At 43.9% G+C, this 18,379-nt stretch overlaps 1 protein-coding gene across 4 annotated transcripts in view; it reads right to left on the bottom strand.

Moving 5' to 3' along the window:
• Positions 1 to 18,379, bottom strand: part of Magi2 (membrane associated guanylate kinase, WW and PDZ domain containing 2) — a 1,267,351-nt gene that overhangs the window by 162,978 nt on the left and 1,085,994 nt on the right. For all 4 annotated transcript variants that reach the window (XM_026784667.1, XM_026784668.1, XM_026784669.1 and 1 more), the window contains one exon: positions 5,106 to 5,137. In XM_026784667.1, coding sequence (XP_026640468.1) covers positions 5,106 to 5,137 — 32 coding nt within the window. The remainder of the gene's footprint in view (positions 1 to 5,105; positions 5,138 to 18,379) is intronic.

Raw genomic sequence — 18,379 nt, 5'->3', positions numbered from 1 at the left:
GGGGACATACATGCAGCTAGAGCTAATATTTGCCATGCATGGGGACATACATGCAGCTAGAGCTAATATTTGCCATTTAGCGAGAAGGCTCTTGTCATGGCTAGTGTCATCTTTATTCAACTAGTAGCCCTTCCTTCTGCCTCTCTTCTTTGAATCAGCAGGCAGTCCCTATAAAGTATAATGATGGTAGCCTCTTGCCTGCAATTCTGGGCGGGGTCGGAGTACGGTTCTCTCGGGATCCAGGTCAAATTCCCATCAGGCTGTGGGTTCTGCTTACTTTACTCTCTCCTTCTCCCCACACCCTTTCTTGCTCTGAAGCTCTGCAGACCCCTCTCCATTTCTTCTTCTACCGTCCCCTCCCCCTCACTTTACCTGGACACTAGATGCACATAGGCATCTCCTTTCCTAGAAGAGCTGTCCCAGCCATTGGGGTGATCCTATTCAACCTCACTCCCTGCTCCAAATTATCACTTGCCACTGCCGGCTCCAAATTACAGGTCCCGTATGTGGTAGGTATTCAGAAAGCACCCTTAGTGAATGGATGAACTCGTAATTAAGATATGGACTCCTAAAAATCTGATGGACTGATATGGATATAAAGCTTTCTATTTTTTACTTCGTTTGCTTGCTCTTGTTTTCACACTGGGCATATTTTGGTCAGGATTCCACCTTGTCATCAATACTCTTATGGCTGGAAGGGATGTGGGGGACCACATACCCCTGTTCCTCCTAGACATGCCATGGGTCACGGCGGGGGTCCCTCCGGCCCATCCCCCCACCTGGAACTGTGGCAGGGGTTCGTGTGGAAACTAAACATTGCAGACTTGGGAATAAGTAGGTTACTGACTTTAATTCGCTGAGACTGAATTGAAATGGTTTCTGCATGGGATCCGGCCCCAGATTTCATTTAGATGGTTTTTAGAGCGAGCGAGGATGAGTTCAGCTGTTTCATATTAAATATAATCTCTAGAAGCACAGAGAGGGAAATAATTGGCTTGCCTGAGGTCCGACAACAGATCTCCGTCAGAACTAACTTATAGTTCTAGCAGGGCTATTTGTTTAAACCAGATGCTTTGGGGAAGGATCTTGTAAGTATCATAAAAACCGGAGTTAATTTTTATCTCACTGGACCGTTAGCTTCTGCTTAGTAAAAGCCCTTAAATGTGCAATTTGGACTCAGTGGAGACGTTCATACAGGAAGCTCCACTGGGACTTTTCCTTTTCATACATAATGGTGACTTTGCTATGGCATTCCAGGTCACAACTGCATCTAAAGGCATCTTTCTTAAATGACCTGTCTACCCGCTTTTAGGTGCCACATGGACACCTTCCAGCTATGGCTTTCTTAGTTCCGATTCCACACTTAAGATGTGGAAAGCTATAACGTAAATATGGCAGAAGTAGGGTCCGAGAGGGTTAACATGCTACATGCCAACACGGGGTTCAAGAAGTGCGTGTTTTCCATCTTCCACTGTGGGTTTTCTTCCAGCCACATGCGATTCACTGCTGTGCATAGTCCTCATGTATAACCCCGGGAGGAACGATGCTTCGGGTGAAATATTGATGTTTCTGAAACACAACCCTAAAGCTACAGAACAAAGAATGCTTTGGGCATTTTAGGGGCCAGTTTCTGTGGAAGATTGGCGAGTTCTACATTTTCTACAGCACAGAGACTGGGAAATGAGTCAAGAACCCAGCTGATGCTGAGGAAAGCGTCCACAACCTCCTGCACTGATGCTCCTCACACCACAAGTCAGTCTGTCAGGGGTGCTCGAGAAAAGCCCTGTCTCTGGGAAAGGAGACCTCTGGTCTTCTTCCCACGCTGCTTCTCACCTGCTCCCTCTAAAGAGGCTCCCTGAGATCTCCACCCAAGATGCTACTGAGGAAAGGTTTACCCTGGCTTAGAGGCACCCTGTGCCGAGGCCGGAAGGTCAGTTCTGCCGGCTCCACCTTGTGTTCTGAGAGACCTTGCTTTCCAGATTCCATGATACCTTGAATCCGGATCTGGTTCCATTCCCCAGTTTTTACTTGTTGTGCCTGCTGTCTTCTGCTCTTGGGTCTCTGGGGTCCTTCACAGCTTATCAAACTGGCCAGGCATTTACCCCTCAACTGGGCTTGCTGGGACTCTCTGTTTTCTCTCAGCAGTGACCTGACTAGGCTTTGTAGACATCTCACCAGAGTGACAATGAAAATGAAGTTTTTATGTGTGGGAGAAGTTTTGCTGTCTTTAAACTAATGGGTGGTTAATAACTAAGGGAATGGATAGCTGACACTATGGAGTCTCGGGCTCTGATAGAGTGGATAGAGACAACACAGTCTCCACCCCGACACCAAGCAGTAAAACAGAGGCGTTCATTTGCTTTACCCCGGTTTCTGATTCTTGGGTGTGCACAGGAATAGGACAGGATTCCCCCCTCAACAAAACACTATTTCTGGAATGTGTTTCCTTCCTTTTGAGAACATGATAAACACAGCTAAACAAGTCTAAACCTACTCCTGTACTACCTTAGGTGGGGCTGGGCAACACAGGCGTTAGGTTTGATCCTATGTTTGAAACACACACTTAGATCCTGCCATGCAAAGACAACGAGAACTCATTATTAGTAGTGTCTTTCTTATTAGGCCCTTAGTTTCTGAGGGCTGTTTGGTTGAGATCTAGCAGGAGGCTAGGTCTCATTGAGCATGCTTCCTCACGCTAAGTCCGCCATCAGTTTTACTTAGAAGAAGGTGTCTGAGCCCAGATGCTGTGGATACACTGTATTTGTTCCGACGAACCACTTAGCACATTGCATTCATTTGGGGAGTGACTTCCCCGTGAAGGGTTTGTGCACTGGCAGAGATGTTTGTAATCTTTAGCCCAATGTGTTGAAGTGCTGTTGTAAGCACTTGGCGTGGGTTAACTTAGAATCCCCACAGTGACAGAGAAATTACTCTTGTTTTACAAATAGAGTCTTTGAGATGCAGAGGCCTTAAGCAGCTTCTTTAAGGTCATAAACCAATCAGGAAAAAGCTCAGCACCTGAGCCCAGGCGGTGTGCTTGAGAGTCTATGTCCTAAACCGCTGGGCCTTACACAATGCTCTCTTAGTGGCCCCTTAGTCCAGGGGTTTTGCATAGATACATGGAGAGCATGAAATCAAAGACCTTTATATAGTTACTCAGCCAGCAATCTAGAAGTCCAGGCCGTAGTTCTTGCAAAGATTCACAGGTTCAGGATTAATTGTATGCTGAGTTCTATAAAGTCTTTTTGGGAATTATTGACTATGGGTGTAATTACTATAATGATGGCAAATGCTGTAATTATGCCAAATGACATAATTTGCACGACTGTGGTACATATAAGGAAATCACTAGATTGCAAAATTGTCGCCCCGTGATGAGGCTGCAAGGTTGCTGGTTAAATCAGATAAAGATGTGTCTAACCACAGGGCCTTGATCGGAGCTGGGGATGATGGGATGACACTATTTAGAAGCTGGGCAAGATAAGTCGTACTTCATTTCAAGCATTTAAAAATACTTCTTTCAAAATTGCATCCATCACGACGTGATTTACGAAGTTCAAAGCAGCCCACTCTCCCTCTCTGATGTATTCGGGAGAGCGGATGAGCAGAGTGGTAACTGAGGGTCTACTTTGTGAGGGTTCTGCTTCGCCACTCTACCTGTCCAGCTGTAGGCTTTAGATAGTCTATTAGGGGAGCAACCTCTGAGTCACGATAAAAGGAGATCCAGAAAAGCCAACCCAGCGAAGGGGACGTATGCCGTTAATACTGGCATAGCTTGGGTGTTGAATGTCCATGTGTTAAAGACTTGGCCAAGAACAGCATGGGAAGTAGTGGGGCTTTGGGAGATGGAGCGTGCCAGAGTGTGCTAAGAAAACTGTATGCCTGCAACCCTTTTCTCTTCTCTTTTGCTCCCTGACCTGGGATGAAAGGAGCTTTCTCACTATAAGGTGATGCTTACTGCGCATGCTCTGAGCATCAGGGCCAGCCCGTCATAGACAGAGACCTTCCAAACAGAGCCTACACAAGCAGCTCCTCTTCATGAGTGAGTTATTATCTCAGGCATTTTGTTACAGTGATAGACGGGTGGCTAACACGAGTCATGGTTTCAACCTATGTAAAATCGCTAGTGAAAGTCTAATTAGTTTCTCATGTTGTCATAAAGTTTTAGCATCTTTGAAAGAGAAGCAGGACCAGTGAGGTTAGGTGACAGCAGAGGTTGCTAGCATCAGAAGAATATTCGAAGCGCTATTCTGAGTGATTGTCATGTTGACAATGTAAATCACATAGAATGATACACATACTCATTATCTACATAGAGCTAGGATATATGAAGGCATGTGCACACATAGGTTGATTTCTATAGTCATTAGAATGTAAACAGAAATGGAAATAAATTTCTTGCAGATCATATTTAATGTGCAGGATAGGCCCTTCAGCACCGTAGTATGAATGAGTTTTGAAAACTTAACGTCACTACGTGACCACATAGTATTTGTGATAGGAAAAACAACAGGTTTTCGAGTGTTTTGTCTCGTCATCCTGAATAATGCTGGTGTCCATTTCGTAAGTGTATTTTAAAAGAGGGGATAATCGTGGAGATGTAAGGCGAGTGATTCTTGTATTGGGAGACAATGGAAGACAGGAAGTGGATGCAGATGTGCGTCTGCCTTCCTTTGGGAAGGAACAGTCCCCAGCACTAACTGTAAAGCCCAGCACACAGGATATTGTCATCTTTCTTCTGATTCAGCACACCTCACAATTCACATGTCACCTGAGCTCATCATATAGGGTGTGCATTAAAATCTGTTACCACGTGGCCAGCACATGAAAACAGGTCATATTTACTATTCTGTTTATTGGTATTGTAACATAGCTAATGAAGGATTCTAAGACATCAATCCTATTAGTACACAGAACATTTAAAACCAGGCATAATTATAGGAAATAAGTCAGCTTGTCCTTGTATTTGAGGGCAAGAAAGGACAGGAGAGCACAGAAGGCTTGTTCTTCTGAGATTCTGGAATCTCAGGGGTGGAAGGGCATCATTTAAGGGGCTTACATAGTAAATGAACATAAAGAGAAACAGCATAGGAATTCCAACTTACAGGCTTTGGAGTTTTCCATGGAGAGAAGAAACCTGCAATAAAGAAAACAACATTTGAACTTGGGAAACACGTTCCTGCCACGCACAGACTGCACAATGTTAATCTGATGAAATTTCACCTCAGGTGCGATGAGAGCCCGGCAAACAATCCTGAATGACTTTGCAGCCTTCTTCAAGGAGCTCAAGAGAATTATATCAATGAGTTTAAGAATGTCTCTCTTCATTTGGCAGCTGAGAATTCTGCTGTGCCCAAGAGGTGACTGACAATGGCAGAGACCCACTTTAAAAGGTCCAACCCTCAGCCCTTACCAGTTCTTGTCACCCAGCACAGCAGGAGATATGGAGAGAGTAGGTCAAAAGCTAGACTTTTAGAGGTAAATACCCTGGCTTGGAGTAAGAAATAATTCTGTGTTTATGGATCCATTTTATGTACTTTAGAAACAACAAATCTTTATTATGCCTATCTTCAGAAATAACGACTCCATCTCCACCAAGACTCAGATCTTATTATTAAATCTTTCATGTTACTGTTCCCTCACTGATAAAGGTTTCTATTACCCTCGTGCCCCAATCTAGCGCCTGCCATGCGAAAGAAAGGCAGTGTTTGCTTTGGAAACGAGAGTGGAAAGATGCTCCAACACATCGGTGCTGGAGCTGACGTACACGGCCCTAATGATCCGGAACAGAATCTGCCATACAAAGGAAAATTACTTTCTCCTCATATCATATCTTTTCCCCTTTCACACAATTTTCTGCTCATATTAATATTAGTTGGTGTCTAATAAAATGTCCCATAAAAATGAAACATTGAGACTATTCCTCACGCCATGTTTATCGTCTTTAAAGCCAAGACTGCCAAAACGTAAAGAGAAGACAACTGTGACCCACTCAGAGAGAAAATCTGCAGACGTTTGAACACAGAATGGTCTAGATGTTCAAACAATCTAACTCAGGCATGCCAAAATACTAATTGTCCCCCAGTGCTCCATTGTGATGTACCGATGATCCCTTCCAAAAGGAAGAGAGGGGACTGTGCAGGCCAGCATGTTTTACGGCTTTCTGTGGGACAGTGGGCGCATTGTTCCCATGTAATCAGTATCCGGGTAGAGTCGACATTTGTCCCGTATGCTCTGTGCCTTTTGTGTCTCCTTTTCTATCATGAAACAACTTCAGATAAATGTGTAGTTTTGTTATAAGGATATCTATCTATCTATCTATCTATCTATCTATCTATCTATCTATCTATCTATCTATCTATCTATCTATATCTGAGGATAAAACTGAAAGATAACATATATTTCTTTCCTTGATCACTCTATAAAATGATGATGACAACCCTAGAACCCTGAGTTTAAAACTGGGGAAAAATCCACCTGCTCACCATTTATTGTATCTTTGGAGGAAATGTCAATCAGAGTTTTTCTTTTTGAAGAAACGATGTTGTTCACACACGTCTGCAATGTCCGAACATTCAGATTTCCTCGGCTGCTCTTATGCTCTCTGTCATCAGGATGCTGGGAGATTTGCCAGGGACCGCACGTTCCTCTGACTTTGACGCAAAAGCGCTGAAGAATGTTCTCTACTGTGGAGCTATTGTCTCCACATGTCACAATGCTCTTAAAAATTATTCTTTTTCCTGCAGAAGCTGTATGATCACCTGAGCCCTCAGCAGCAGTTATGATGGCAGAACTAGGATGGTCTAAGAGGAGCACGGACCAGGAGACTGATGATGAACCCACCACAGCACCGCTGCTTCCCTTTCCTCTTGGGAAGACTTCTCGCCAGGGCAGGACCCAGGACTTCTTGGCTGTTCTCATGATAGCAGCTTCTGGACTGTGCCTACTGCTGAGAAACCCCGAGTGGCCAAGGCTGCCCTCTCTGATTATTAATTACCAATGAGGAGTTTGGAGATAGGTAAGAGGAAGGTACCAGAACATACTTCTTAGAAGCAAATAATAGGCACTTTTTTTTTACATCTCTTTGCCAAATTGTTAATCATGCTACAAACATTTAAATCAATCTGTCTAAAAACATGTATCTCAGATACTCTGCATTTAGCTCTGATTAGGCCAGAGGGTCCACGCTTTTATATGATTAGCCTCCAATCTTCTTCTCAGCTTCATTGATAGACACGGAAATACCATAATAAAGCGGGTCAAAATATCATATATTATAAACATATATAAACTGTAATTTCCCGAGGGAACGGCCTCCCTAGGAAACCCTGCTGATTCCAGAGAACATTTAGAGAAAAGCATCACAAAGAAACAAATGAAACCTTTGAAGTCTTTTCAGAGACATTTGAGTTCTTATCCTGAGGTCTGTTTCTGATTTTGTTTTCTGGTAAGAGACGATCACAAACTTCCAGCGGCTGGGAACCTTATATATATGGACACAAGGACACACTTATGCAGGTGTGGATAGTGACTGTATGCAGCAGTGTCTACTGGCACTTTTATTTACAAATTGCTTGTTGCATTTTGTTCTTGTGCGTCACCTCTTCTCCTGGTCTCCTGAAACACAGGCTTTCCACCTGGGGCCCTAGCTTCCCCTGTTCTGTGTATTTCACTAGGTTGGATGAGACAGTTGCTTGTGGCCCTCTAACTGCTCAGGGACACAAGGAGAGATACAAACTCCTTTTCCTCAGGCCTTTTAGAGCTAAGACCACTTCGTGATAAAACAAAGGCTATAGGAATCGGGCTCTTTTATGCTTTAGTTTCTGGCTTGTACTTCCTCACTGCGATAGCACACGCAGAATAGAATTGTCCCCAGGGACTCAACTTTTGTTTGTCTCGTAACAACCATGTGGGTCATTTACTGCCTTTTATGTTCAGCTGCATGCAACTCTGTATACATACAAATTCAAACACATGTCTTCAGTTTTGAGACGACAAAAGCAGAGAGCTTCAAGGAAGCACTCTGAATAAAACACGAGTTGTTACAGATCAGAGACTTTATTAGATAGACAGGGAAATCTAGATACATTCTCATATAAAGTGCATCAGACACCTGCCATTTTAGAGACATATCAAACTCAAATATCATCTTTAACTCTGCCTAGAAGTGTGGTAAGAAGGGCAGAGGAAAATCCAGCAAAAAAAAAAATAGCTTAGGTAAGAAATTCTGTTCATTGAGCACGGCAAGTTGACTAAACAGGACAATGACATCATACTGAAGTTTAAATTGAATTCATATATGTCAGTTAACCACAGCTTAAAATAAGGCATATGGCTGCTAGATAAGATATAATATGTCTAAATAAATTTAAATTCCCAGTAAACAATTTTGCCTAAAAAATTATCTAACCCAAGATTTGTACATGAAAACACTTTATGACGTTGAAGCAAGAAACCGAAAAAGACACCAGAAGGCAGAAAGCGCTCGACGCCGATGGACAGGCAGGATTGGTATCGTGAAAATGGCCCTCCTACCGAAAGCACGTACAGATTCAACACAATTGTCTACATATACCACTGCAATTTTTCTCACAAAATGAAATAAAAACATTTTAAAAACACAGTGAAAAAAAAAAACAGCACCTTCCACAAATGGTGCTGGTCAAACTGGATAGATACATGAAGAACAGAAGCTGATCCTGTCTTTCGTGCTGCACAAAACTCAACTCTAGAGGGGTCAAGGACCTCAACATGGGACCTGATACTCTTGAACCCACAGATGCAGGAAAGGACCTTCTGAGCAGATCCCAATAGCTCAGGCATTGGCAAATGAGACCTCATAAAACTCAGAGGCTTCTGTAAGGAAGGGCAGTAGCCTGTACATCAAGCGGCGTTAGTATCTACACTATATAAGGAACTGAGAAACTAAACACCAAGAAAACAATCAACTCAGTTAAAAATTGGGGCAGGGAACTAGACAGGGAATTTGCAAGAGGAGGAATATAAATGGCGGAAAGGCACTCAAAATGCTCAACATCCATAGCTATTAGGGAAGTGCAGAGTTAAATTAGTTTGAGATTTCAGCTTACTCCAATCAGAATGGCCGGGGCAAAGAGAGAAAGCTGTGTGAGTTTGTGGCATGCCATAAACGCTTACAAAGGAACGAAGTATAGCAATACTTTGTAATAGAATTTTATGCATAGATGACATAGGGCTAAATGGGAATTATGAAACGGAGAATAAAGTAGGGTAGGGAGGACAGAATGGAAGAGGGAAGCTGTAGCTATAGATAACACCGAGGACTGGAAAAAAATGGAAATCTACCCGTTTTAGTGCAGAATTCTACCAGACTTTTAAAGAAGAGTTAACACTAATACTCTTCAAATTATTCTACAAAATAGAAACACAAGGAATATTGCCCAATTCATTTTATAAGGCTACAGCTACCCTGATACATAAAATACATAAAGACCCAAGAAAGAAAGAAAATTTCAGACCACTTTCTCTTATAAACATAGAGGCAAAAAGTCCTCAATAAAATACTAGCAAACTAAATTCCAAATCATAAAAAAAAAGATCATCCACCATGATCAAGTAGAGTTTATCCCAGAGATGCAGGGATGGTTCAACATAAGAAAATGATAAATGTAATTCACCATAAAAACAGACTTGAAAGACAAAAACCACACGGCAACGCAAATACCATCTTTTAAGGAGAACTTCCTGACCTTTGATTGCCAATCAAGCTTCCTTGTTTGTTTCCGTTGCACCCCAAGTTTGTCTTTGGTGTGGTGGCTCATTCCTGTTTGTGCTCATATTCTGCACTTGTAAGTGTACAATCTACTTAATGTTTGTCTCCCTTAAGAGAGTAGGGGGTGATATTCAATTCCCCGTATTCCTAATGGTCCAGTAAAAGCAGATGCCAGGGCAAAGAGGGATGCTGGGGTCTATCATGGTAAGGTTTAGAGTGTAGAGAAAGGCTTGCAGCTGGGGGTGAGACAGCCAGGTTGAGCAGACAAGACAGAAGAGAGGACACCTGGCTGCACCCCATGAAGCCCCAGCCCCCAAACACACGCAAGGCATTGATACCCTTTCATATCTTTTTTAAAAAGATTTTTTTTTATTTATGTGCGTGTTCCTGCCTGTATGCGCTCAAATGCACCACCTGCGTGCAGGTGCTCGCAGCAATCTGAAAAAGGGTGTTGTTTTCTCTGAAACGGCAGTTGCAGGTAGCTGCACATAAGCCTGGTGTTGAGTGTTGAGAACTGGGCCTGGGTTCTCTCCTACAGCAGAAAACATTCTTGACTGCTGAGCCATCTCCAGGCTCGCTTCACAGATTCACAATTTAGAATAAGACAGCTTCTAAAATGCCTCCACCTATTCTAGGAAGGAGAACACCCCAGATGACCCTTCAGGTGAGGAGATAAATATGGGGCCGCCCAGAGAAGTCGCAGGTACTTCTTGGCAGCCGGGATGAGAGTTAGCTCCCCACAGGCAGGCAAGACAAGGGTCCATGGTGAACTATGAGCTGGCCCTGCGATCTGGAAACAAAGAGAGTACGGACGCTGTCACTGAGGGCTGGCAGACCACCACGTTTGGAGATCAGGAACACCTGCAAGGTTGGCAGCTGCCAGCTGCCAAGCAAAGGCCAGCAGCTGAGAGAGCATGCCAGAGATGGGCAGAGGGGTGATGCTGATGTGTGTCACCCCCTCAACCGTATGAACATCCCATATGCAACATGTGAGTCTGTTCCTGGTTGGGCAAAGGGGGCATGCCAAGAATGTGCAGATACCCACTGGCACTGCACAAAATATGCCCAGAGGATTAATATCAAGAGAAAGAGTCTCTCTTTATCCATCCTACAAAAAGCCTCCAGACATCCACTCGGCTGCAGCCCTCAAAAGAGACCTCTTTCCATACTCTGTAGTCTTGTTTTCCTACAAACTCTTGGACTCCTTTCACTCTGTGGGAACTCGGCTTGTTTTCTTTCTGTAATAAATCTCTCTTCTCTTTCTAATAAAGCTCCTTTGTAAACTTGCCAAGAAATTTTTTTCTTTGTGTTTGGGGGACAAAATCAGGGGCCATTAACCCAGTGGAAGCTTTGGTGACCATGACAATCAGTGTTCTGGACCCCGAGTTAAGCCTATCTGACGTGAGAAAGTCTTCATCGTTCTGAAAAAACACCCCCTTCTGTTTCATGGTACTTCGCTAATCAGCATCTCTGAGTGAAGAAAGTAATATGTTGAAAAGTCTGAGGACAAGGGAGAGTCACACAACGTAAGAGGAATGAGGATCATGGGGGCTTTTCTGGGGCAAGGAGGTGTGATGGAAGTCCTTCAGTAGCTGGCTCCATCTCTGGTACTTGGCAGTGGGAATTGAGAGCTAATGGGTCTGTGTGGTGGTTTGAAAGCAAAGGGCTCCAAAAGCTCATAGGGAGTAGCGCTATTTGGAGGTGTGGCTTTGTTGAAGTAGGTGCGTGATGTGGGATGTCCTTCTGCATGTCTGTTGCTTTTATTCATTACGGAATAAAACTGTTTCAGCCGTTGACTCAGTAGCGTAAGGCCAGGCGGAAGCAAGGAGACGCCATGTAGCTGCCAAAGAAGACAGGCCTCGGGTTTGCTCGACGTGTTACCGCTGCTGGTTGAGCAAGTTCCCTAGCGTTATAAAGTCTTAGATTTCTTGTATATAACAGCGAGGAAACGAACGGTGAGAAGCAAAAATATCTTATGCTTTGTCAATTTAGACTTCTGTTGTTTTATTTACTACTTCTGGAGTATCTTTATTTTTTTTTCTACAAAATAGGGGGCTGTCTTTGTAGCAACTATCTAACCACTGGTTGCCATGATAGATGCATACTATTTCCTTTATTAGTTTAAACTTTTCGTTCCTGCTACCTTTGAAGTTCTTTCAGGCTGCCATTTGCTATGTTGAGTTTATTTAACTGATTGACTTTGTGTATTCTTTCTGTCATTGTTTTCATCAAGGTAGCCTTTGCCGTCGAATTCCCCTGATTCTGCTGTCGTCACTCCTTTTTAACCTCTCTGGGCTAGCTTTGTGTTCTGACAGACCATGCCCCCAGTTACACTGATTATGTCACCATTACGCTTTTATAGATTATTCTGACTTTGCATTTTCTTCTAACAGTTTATGCAAAGGTCATTCTTATATTGGCCCAACTTAACTGAGTTTAATGCTCACCACGGTTCGCATTACGCCACAGCCTCATCTTTGAATTTTGGAAGTAGACATTTTCAAATATTTTTCTCAAAAATAGCATGTTTCCTGTGGCAAGCAGAAGTGTGGCCTCTCAAATATGCCTATACTGGAACCCTTAGATCCAGTGTGGACGCTACTTTACAAAGCAAAACAAATTCACAGATACCATCGAAGTCGAGGGCCTTTAGACGGAATGAGTACCTTATGCTGTCTGACTGTGGGATTCCTCAAGAGTGGAAAAACCTTCTTGGCTGGGGAAGGGAAGAAGGCAGATGGCAGAGAACACAAGAGAGGACTCAACTTGCCATCGCTGGCTTTGAAGACAGAGAAATGGCATCACAATCAATGATAAAAGGGGCCTCTAGAAAAAGAAAAAAGGGTTGAGGAAAGATGCTTCTGTGCTGACATCTGGACTCAACACGGTGAGAACCATGAGAATCAACCGGGACATGGGTTCTGGGCATGGTTATGAGGCATGACCATGATTGCTTGTTAGTTCCTGAAGTGTGCATGACAGAGAGAGCGAGCTGAGCATTAGTGAGCATCCCGTGTTCTGTGAACTTGAGGTTGGGACCAGCTGCTCCATGCTTCTGCCACCACCTTAACTCACCCACGAATTCCACCTTGAACTGTGAGATTCCTTAAGTTCCTGCACTGGGCATTTTATCACAGTAACAGAATAAGACAAGACAAGACCCTTGCTGGATTTCTGATCTAAAGCAGGGTAAGACAAGTCTGGGTTGTTTTAAGCCATCAACTTTGCAAGAGTTAACTGCTATACAACAGTAATGGAGTATATACAGGGATGGCCTGCTTTCTAAGCCCCTGTGAATGTTGGTTTCATAATAAATGAAGCATCATATAATTTTCCTTCAGGCCCTGGGAGATTTTCTGTTGTCTTCTAATATTTAGGATGCAGAGGACAAGTCTAAATTCATCCAGGGTTTATTTGCAAGCAACCTTTCATATTACTTCCTGAATAAATGTGTGTTTCTTTGAAATCCTCTAAATGATGCTATATATCATCATAACATATCCAGCTCTGAATTTGCACTCATTAGTCGTGGAATGTGTGGCAGGCATTCTCTTGCAGTGTCTCTGAAGTCTTTCTATTCAAGATGTGGTCCAAGAGTCTGAAGCATCAGTGCCACCTGGGAACTCGATAGAAAACCAGACTCCACATAAAAACGGAACTCAATTCCTAAATATTCTTGATGAAAAAAATTAGAGTAACAAACAAACAAACTTTAGAAATTATGCAGGTACATGGAAACTGAATGATATTTGAAGAAATGAAAACAGAAACATAATATACCAAAGCTTTTGGGGATACAGAAAAAGTTTATGAAGGAGTGTTTATAGTTGATAAACACTTATATCCTCCTGAAACAAGCCAACAAATGAATGAACAAAAATGATTTTTAATGCTGCATCTTGAGGAGTTAGAGAAGCAAAATCAAACCAGACATAAAGCAGTGAATGAAAGAGAAGAGACAAAGCCGAAGTTTAGAATAGAAACAAAAAAAAAAAAAAAGCAAGTCAGAAGAGACTAAGTAACAAACACCATCAGAGCAGAGCTGAGATTTTTGAAGGTTAAAAACAATGAATTTGAACCTAGACTAAGAAAGAAAAAAGACAGAAGGCAAAATTAGGTCCGATAAAGGAGGCATTATTACTGGTGTCATAGTAACCAACTGCTACCATAGTAACACAGTTACATAGGGATTACTATGAAAAACTCTTTGCTCACAAACTGGAAAACCCAGAAGAAGCGGATACATTTCTGGATACTTATGACATACCAAACTTAACTGTTGGAGAAAAACCCAAACTAACCAAACACCTAACCAGATGAGCAGATGATGAGCAGATGAATGGATGAAGTCCTGAACAGTTGAGTGACACTGGCAGTGATTCTGAACCAGTGACTGAAATGTTTCCCAACAATGAAAAAAAAAGGCCAGTTGGTTTCACTGCTGAATCTTATCAAACTTTAAAAGATGAACTATGTGCCAATTCTCAAAGCATTTCAAACAACTGAAAGAGCAGAACCCTTCTAGGTGCTTCTACTAGGTTAGCAGAGTTACACTGTTACCTCCCCCACAGTGACACATTTCCTCCAACAAGGCCACACCTCCAAATAGTACCACTCTCTTGGCCTCCAAGCAGGAACACACCTCCACACACCCGGCCTCAGTAGTGATCCTTACTTGCAGAGGGAGAGTCCTTAGCCCCCTTCTTCTACCCTTAGCTCTAAACCCAGAATCATGTGGCCAAAGCTGCCGAGTTCTGCCGCTTGCTGGGGCTGGAGCATGACCCCTTTGTTCAATGACGTCTTCACACCAACTTTCTGTTTTCGATGGTTTCCTTCACTGCCTAAGCTTGGCTGTCTTGAAACTTGATCTGTAGACCAGGCTGGCCTCAAACTCAGAGATCCGCCAGCCTCTGCCTTCTGAGTACTGGGATCATAGGTGTGCCCCAGCACAGCTGGACCCAATCTGTTCTTTAATTGGAATCGTAGCTGGATGGGGGTCTTGTCCTGAGGTCACCACTTCCTTTATCCCATTTCTTAATCTGTTTATCTCCTTGAACACAGGATTTAGCTCCACTCCACTTCCTTGTGCCCCTCTTCCCCTCAGTCTGTACATTCTGTATTTTCGCTTGCTCAGCTTGCTCTTTTCCATTATTCATTTTCATCAGAATTAACACTAATATCACACGCGAGCGTCTGCAAGGCTGTTCTGAGATTTTTACTGTCGTTGGAATTGATCCAAATCTCTGCCTTTAGCCTCAGGCAGACTCTTTGGACAAGGGCAAAAGGCAGTCACATTCTTCACGAAATTATCACAAGAACGATCTCTAGGCAACATACTAAAATTTTTCTCAGCTGAACCCTCTCGAGCCAAGCCTCCAAGGTTCAAACAACCCTCAGCGCCTCCGAGCTCCTACTGAGTATGGCCCAGTAAACTTCACTTCAAGCGCTCCAGTGCTTTTCGGATCTAAACTCCCTAAGTCCACATCGCTCCAAATCAAAGCATGGTCCAGCCTATCACAGCAGTACCCGAGCCCTAAGCATCACCTTTTGCTTTAGTTAGGGTTTCTGTTGCTGTGACGAGACACCATGACCATGGCAGCTCTTGAAAAGGACGACTTTTAATTGAGCTGGCTCTCATACAGTTTCAGAGGTTCAGACCGTTACCCTCGCAGTGAGATAGGGTGGCGTGCAGGCAGATGTGGTACTGGAGACGGAGTCCACATCTTGATCCATAAGCATCAGGAGTCTGAAGACCCCAAAGCCCAACCCTGCAGTGACACGCTTGCTCCAACAAGGCCACACCTCCTACTGGTGCCACTCCCAAAAGGCCAGGCATTCACCCACGTGAATCTACAGGGGCCATACCGATTCAGCTTACCACAGCAACCAAGAAAGCAATTCCACTCACAACAGCTACACAAGTAGTGAAACACCTAGGAATAAATCAAGAAAGTGGAAGACCTTTACAAGTGAAAGCTGTGGAATGTTGAAAGAACTTGGAGAAGGCACGGTCAAAAGGGAAACGTTTCCCTGTCACTAGCTAGAGGGATCAGTGCTGCCAGAATGTCCAGAGTCTTAGAGGCCGCTGGCCTTTGGACCCTGCCAGCTTCGCTAACGCTTGGGCTAAGAACACCATAGGAAATGGTGGCGCTCTCAGGGCTCTGCGGAGGCCCACTAAGAGAAAGCTACTTTCTGTTGGCCAGAGGAACGGAAATTACCTCTGGCGTGTGGTAGGGACACGGCGTTTGGATCTGCTGCAAAGATTAGAATAGAATACAGGATTGGCTTTTCTCTCGAGAGTTAATCCAGCTGGGCCTGTGGATTACCTTCTTGGGAGTCCTGCTCAGCTGATCTACCCGAGACCATGCTGAGGAAATGAGGTACCATACCTATGCTCCCAGATCAACTTCCCCTGTCAGAAGCGTGTGGAGCTTCTGTCACGTAGCAGGGTGGAACCTGCTCAGTTTCCTTCTTCCTCCATTCTGTCAGGTATTGGTCAGAGCCTATAGAGCTGTGCTCTCCTCGGTATTCAAGGCTTCTCCTTCCTCCTGTGAAGCAACCCCACCTCCGTACTGCTGCGTGCTGGCCTCTGTTGTTGAACCTGTCTGCTTCCTTAGACCCTAACTCAAGCCCTTTCTTTCTCGACTTTCCTACCGTCCCTTCGCTGGACAATTTGTGGGCCTTGTTGACTTTTCTCGCAATCTCTGAGAAAATTATCCTTAAGATTCTGAGCCCATTTCCAAATTCTTTTGCTAATAGGACTAAGAACCCCAAAGGGAAAAGTCCGGTTTCCATGGTGACAATGGCACCCATAATTGATCTTTCTCCTAGCTAGCCAATACCAGGCAACAGCAATGTTAAGGGAGAGCTGATCCTGACTGGCTCACAGTTTGAGAGAGACAGCTCGGCATGACCCAGATGGCATGCCAGAGGTGTGTGAGGCAGCTGGTCACAGCGTGACTCCAGCCAAGAAGAAGAGAGCGGGGTGCACTGACGCCCAGTTCACACTCCCCACGTCATTCAGTCGAGGATGAAGTGGGGCTGTCCGCATATAGAGTGGGGTCCTCTCAGCCAAGAAGAAGAGAGTGGTGTGAATTGATGCCCAGTTCACACTCTCCACGTCATTCAGTCGAGGATGAAGAGGGGCTGTCCGCATATAGAGTGGGGTCCTCTCACGTCAGAACCAAACTCTGGAGTCCTCACAGACATGCCGAGAGGTTTGTCTAGACACTGGAAAGTTACCAGGATCACACCATCAACTGTCACATTAATAAAAAATAATCCATAGAGCCTATGAAGTTCTCATCAAAAAATACTAAAAACCTTTGTCACGGAGACAGAAAGAAAACCCTAATATTCATGTAAGAGAGTTGGAAGAGCCAACTTAATCTTGAGCAAAAAGAGCACATAATAATTCTGATTTCAACACACATGGCAGAGCCCCACTTGACAAACACATGCATGAACATAAAAAACACAAAACAAAGCAATAGAACAGAGATCAAAGAAATAGCTCAAATTTCTGCAAGTCACTGGTTCTAGACAAAGGTGGCAAAATAGACTTCAGAGAAAGGACTGCCTCTCAGGGGACAGTGTTTGAAAACTTGATTTTCATATGCAGAGGCCTGAAACTTGACCCACCCCTCACTCCCTACCAGTTACAAACATCAACTCGGAACGGATCAAAGACCAAGAAGGAGGAGAAATACCTGAAGACACCTGCTCCAGGCAGCATTTTGTCCAGACAGGACCCTCACAGCTGTGAAAACGAGAGCAAAAGCTTGCCGACGGTATTTTGTCAAGCTACACAGATCTGAAGAGCAAATCAAATAATCTCAAGAGCCAAGAGAAAACCTAAGACCCGGGGGAAATAACCTACAGTTTTCTATTTGGCAGGGGGTTAATAATTAGGATAGATAAGGCATTCCAACAATTTAACAATCAAAATGAAATAATCCAATTAGAATGGGCAAATAATCTGAACAGATCCATCCAAAGATGAAATACAAAGGGCAAACAACTGTAAGAAATTCATCAGTCGCCAGGGAACCATATAAAAGCTACAATGAGATATTAGCTCACTCAGAACGGCTGTTAACCACACTACCCTTTGCCCAACAAGGAGTCAGAGAGCAAAGAACAAAGGAAACGCTGGCAAGGATGTTGGTGGTGGGAACAGAAGTGAGCAGAGCTATTAGGACCTGGGAAGATCTATTATGTGATCCTGTTATTCCAGCTCTGGGTATCCGTTCAAAAGAGACGAGAGCAGCACCCCACAGAATGCTTGAGGACCTGCTGCTGTGGGCGTGATCACAATACCCGAGAGAGAGAATTGGCCTGAGCGCTAGTAAGGAAAATGTGGTCGTGAACGTAAGGGAGATGACTCAGCCCTCAGGAGACGTGAAATCCCATCCCTTGCAGCAACATGGAAAGCACTGGAAAGACATGTTACATGAGCTAAGCAAGACTCACACAAGTGCTATAACCTCTCAGACATGTAAGCTAAAAGGAAGTTTCTGGAAAAGTAGAATAACGGAATAGTGAATAGTAGTGACTCCAAAGGGTACCCAAGTGTGTGTGTGTGTCTGTGTGTGCGTGTGTGTGGGTCTGTGTGTGTGTCTGTGTGTG

This window comes from Microtus ochrogaster, chromosome 26 (assembly GCF_000317375.1).
Source record: "Microtus ochrogaster isolate Prairie Vole_2 chromosome 26, MicOch1.0, whole genome shotgun sequence".
NCBI lineage: Eukaryota > Metazoa > Chordata > Mammalia > Rodentia > Cricetidae > Microtus > Microtus ochrogaster.
Note: the sequence above shows the minus strand (reverse complement) of the source record. Positions and strands in the feature narration are given on the sequence as shown.